This window comes from Nannospalax galili, unplaced genomic scaffold, assembly GCF_000622305.1.
Source record: "Nannospalax galili isolate Female #2095 unplaced genomic scaffold, S.galili_v1.0 scaffold72, whole genome shotgun sequence".
NCBI lineage: Eukaryota > Metazoa > Chordata > Mammalia > Rodentia > Spalacidae > Nannospalax > Nannospalax galili.
Window position 1 is genome coordinate 10,741,109 of NW_008336933.1, and position 4,477 is coordinate 10,745,585.

General features: G+C 41.8%; 1 protein-coding gene across 1 annotated transcript; it reads right to left on the reverse strand.

The window, feature by feature from the left end:
* Nucleotides 1-1,666: 1,666 nt before the first annotated feature.
* CUNH6orf201 (chromosome unknown C6orf201 homolog) lies at nucleotides 1,667-4,477 on the reverse strand. Its single transcript, XM_008831687.1, has 2 exons — nucleotides 4,291-4,477; nucleotides 1,667-1,857 (listed from the first exon to the last, which is right to left on the reverse strand). The coding sequence occupies exons 1-2, from the start codon at nucleotides 4,475-4,477 to the stop codon at nucleotides 1,667-1,669; spliced, it is 378 nt and encodes a 125-aa protein (XP_008829909.1).

Below are 4,477 nucleotides of genomic sequence, written 5' to 3' on the forward strand. Positions count from 1 at the left end.
ATGTTAATTAGTAGAGGTGAAAAATACTACCATTAAAATCTACCTGATGACCTTATATCCATGCTCAGGTGCCAAGGATCTCAGAAAGTAACCGACTCTGACTAGTAATACTCAGGTACATAGAGATTAGAGATGCATATGCAAACATCTAAGTGTTGGTAGCATTAAAAATGATATTGTTTTCTGTATGAAACAATATATTTTAAAATGAAATGCAGATGTTTCTTAAAGGTTAAAACCTCATTCAATTTTATGTCTTATGGGCTTTATACAGAGTTCAATATTGTATAACTGTATTAATTCAACTGTGAACCTAAAAATTTACAGTCAATTTTGAAAGAGATATATCTTAGCTCTGGAAATTGTTATTGAATATGTCAATGCTGTTGTAATGAAATGCTTCTTCTAATTATGTGGTTATTAAATAAATAATTAAAATAAATAAATAAATAAATAAATAATTGAAAAAAAATACTTGCTGTTCTTGCAGAAGACCTGGTTCAAGTCCCAGGACCCACATGGTGGCTAAAAACCAGTTCCAGGGGATCCAACACCCTCTTCTGTCCTCCTCGGACATTGTACGACATGCGTGCACTTATATACATGCAGGTATAACATTCATATGCAAATAAAAATATAAACCAAAAAATAAAAATAAGAAACCCCCAAACATGGTCAAATAATCTTACTCTGACTATCTAAAAGTACCTTTTACCCTTTTCTGCACCACACAAAAGTTCAGTGCCATTGCATTGTCCAGAAAAGTCATGGTTCTAACCTTCCTTTGTACCATAGCTTTGCTCTGTCTGACTATGGATTTTTAAATCCAGTTGGCAAGTTCTAAAACTGGAGACACTGGGGGAAAAGTAGAAAAGGGAATTGGTTCGCTAGGATGATGATCCCAAAGGAAGCTTTCATATAGGCAAATTCATGAGCTGGAACTCTCGCCTGGATTTGTTACCCAAATGAAGATCAGAGAGGCCCTGTTATTCTCCTGTCAACGGAGCAACAATCTTCAAATATCTACTATGTGCAAAGCCTGGGCATCACGTTGTACAATGTAATCAGCAGCGTTAAAGCAGCAAATGTAAACACACCCTCTATCTAGCATTAACAAGGAAATGTACCAAATAAGATAGTTTTCTGAGTAACAAATCTTAGGACTTTGAGCACCAGAGTTCAGTCAAGTACTCATCTGCTCTCTACCTGGTCTGAGGCCCGCTATTCCTTACTCCTGTCGGTTGCAAAAGCTCTCAGGAGGTCTCCGGCTTCTACCTGTTTCCCTGGAAACAGCCCTTAATCTACCACCTCAGCTGTTAAGCCCTTGCAATGGCTCTCCATTTCTCAGTGTAAACTCTGACAGACTGGGGATAAAGTCAAGGGTGTAGTGCCTGGTTATGCTAATGGTGGCACTCAATAGATGGCTCTGTATCCAATAATTCTCCTCCAGCCCTGCAGATCTCTGCTCTCTAGAAGGTGATGGCTGGGAATGGCTCACCACTCTTCACATCTCCATGACTTCTCTCCCAGTGAGAGTTCTTTCCATAGAGTGTGGTGGGCAAAATTGGAGGCTATGTGCTTTTCTACAGAGTATGGCTTGTTGTCATGTCCTCCATGTTTCACAAAGACCACATTAAGTATGTGCCTGGAACCCAAGTTCAAGAGCCTACCTGACAATGATGGTGTGCATGGGCGGATCCCTTAACAAATGGCATTTCTTCCAACTGTCATTCAAATTGCTGACATTTTTTCTTCTCCATGAGGGCATTCTGCTTGGCTTTGGAGTCAAACTAATCTCTTTTGGCATCTGATGTCTTGCTAAGATCTTTTCTAAGGCGGAGAGTTCAGGAGCCTCACCTGGTGGTAAGTATTAATATAATTCAGTGTTTGTTTCCAGTCTACATAGCAAAGTGGCTTATGCGTTTGCCTGTGTGTGAGGCTCTGAGGACGGAACCCAGGGCCTCCCATGTCTTAGGCAGGTGCTCTACCACTGAGCCATACCTCCAGCCCTATCTATGCCGTATCCTTTTCAGCTCTGCCGCTGCTTCACCCCAGCAAAATGACTGAACACTTAGCTCTCAGCGTTCTGACAGATGCGCTGGACATAAATGTATGCATGAACAGATGAAGCGTGATATCCTTTTCAGCTCTGCCACTGCTTCACCCCAGCAAAATGACTGAACACTTAGCTCTCAGTGTTCTGACAGATGCGCTGGACATAAATGTATGCATGAACAGATGAAGCGTGCTACAGCCCCTGTTGGGGATGCAGGCTCCTCATGAAAGGTTTGCACATTAATGGCAAGTCACCATCTATTATTATTATTGTTGTTGTTGTTGTCATACTAGTTTTGCACTTTGAAGTTTCTCAGAAGAAATCGGGTAAGTTGACACCATCGTCTATCTCCTCCACCATCTATTATTATTATTGTTGTTGTTGTTGTTGTTGTTGTCATACTAGTTTTGCATTTTGAAGTTTCTCAGAAGAAATCGGGTAAGTTGACACCATCGTCTATCTCCTAATTTGGGTCTCTGTCCTAATGGCTATTTTGCCTGGGAATAACCACAGCATAAGGGTTCCATTTCAAATAGCAGCATGGTTCATCAGGAAGAACCTGGGAGTGTAATTTATCATTCTGTATGATTCCACTTTATTTTGACTAAGAGTAGACTGGTTTTTCTCACTCTGTTAAAAGCAAAGTCTATTTTTCAACTATACCAGTGAAGTGTTCTGCTTTGGGGGGCCTAATACTTGAGACTTGATGTTTGGTCTTTGTAGCTACTACTCAAACTCTCTGAGTGGCCACTGACAGTTATAACAACATGGTAGAACTGTTAGATGAGGTGGTATCACGGGGGCTTAACTGCAAAGGCGTCCCTCCCACATCAACCAGCAGCTCCATTAGAGGCAGGTGCCGTTGGTTGTTTCTCCAGGTGGCCTTGGACAAAACTAAGTCTTCCCTACTTCCCCCTTGTTCTCAAGAAGAGCTGTAGAACATGCTGTGAATGTAACATCTTGAGATAATGGAGAGCTGGCTGGAAAAACTGGGGTCTGTTCCTCTTCTGGTTAGAAACAAGATGTCCTTCAATGCTTTAGTCCATGACTAAAATAACCCCAACGTATAAAAACCAGATGAGCTGCTTTCCATGGCTGCTCATCCATGGTGCAAGTGGGGCATATACAATCCAGACCTCGAGTACCCTGAGTGCTTTCTTGGCCTGGGGAACCCGCTCCCAGTGCATTGTAGACTTCTGTTATCCTAAAAGTGCCTGTATGTAAGTAATAAAACTGCTTCCTTCCTGTGACTTGTGGGGTGAGGGGGCATCCTGTCATACCAGACAAGTCAGAAACCAATGCCCAGGCTCACTGTGAAGGGGCACCAGGCACTGCTACTCACTGTTAGGACAAGGGAATCTACAGAGTCACTTGAAAAATTGAGGAGATGCTCTAAGCATCAAGGAAAAGACAGACAGGCAAGGAAGCAGAATCTCTTTAGGCTAGCAGCCCACTCTCAAGGCTATGGATGAAATCTAGAAAGAGGAAAATAATAATTTTGCAGGTGACACCTGGCAAGGTGGGATTGTACCCTCATTCTCGTGCTTATCAAGGCACATTTGATCCTGCTTTGCAGAAATATATGTAATCTTCAGATATGGTCTCTATATTCTGGATAAGTCACATCCATTGATTGGTTCACATTGACCTCAGCTGGGTCCTAACCAAATTCCTCTCTGCAGTGACACACAAAACTTTACCAGAATGGAAGCCCACATTCTCTTCCTTCATCAAGGGAATCTTGAGACCCAATCTCAAAATAGCAATGCTAAGGAAGAATTTCAAATGACTTAGAATCCTCAGGGGAATGACCAACTTCTTCTTAGGGTGCCATAAAATTGTGACAAAAGGAGATGGGGGGTGGAGCAGAGTAAAGGGATGAAGTTTATGATCTGACCTTCAACTTGGAAGCTCTCTCACTAATCTTAAAATCAAATCTAAAACTTAATTTGAAAATTAGGTTATTTCATACTTGGCCCATTTTCATGCTTCTGCAGGTGTGCTTTGCCTAAAGATGAGTGACCAATGTTGGTCCATGAAAGCCTACTTAAAGAAGAGACAGTTCATTCTTCCCATTGGTAAATTCCACAGCCAGCTCTGAAAACACAGGCTTGGAAACTCATGATGCAGCATGGCCCCCACAATGTCAAGAAGTCAATACCCATGGCTAAAAGAAAATGACTCTTCTACCAAGATGAAAATAAAAGCAGTCCCATGTACCCTCTACTGCATACATTTGATTTTATCCTCCTTGCTCCTGTAGGAATGAAGTGCTTCCACCAGATGATTTGGAAGCAACTTGTGAAGGTTAGACAGAAGCTCAAAAGTGTGATTCATGATGTCAGGCTGGGCATAATCTTTTGACTCATATTCGTGAAGACCTTGGAGTTTCGCGGAAGAAGTGTTGCTGGCTGTTTCCAT

Bases quoted from the DNA above. Each gene is read 5' to 3' on its own strand.
- CUNH6orf201 (XM_008831687.1), bottom strand. From the start codon at position 4,477: ATGGAAACAGCCAGCAACACTTCTTCCGCGAAACTCCAAGGTCTTCAC. The intron at 1,858-4,290 runs GTATGCAGTAGA...ACTTACCACCAG, and splicing joins CAAGGAGGATAAAATCAAAT to GTGAGGCTCCTGAACTCTCC.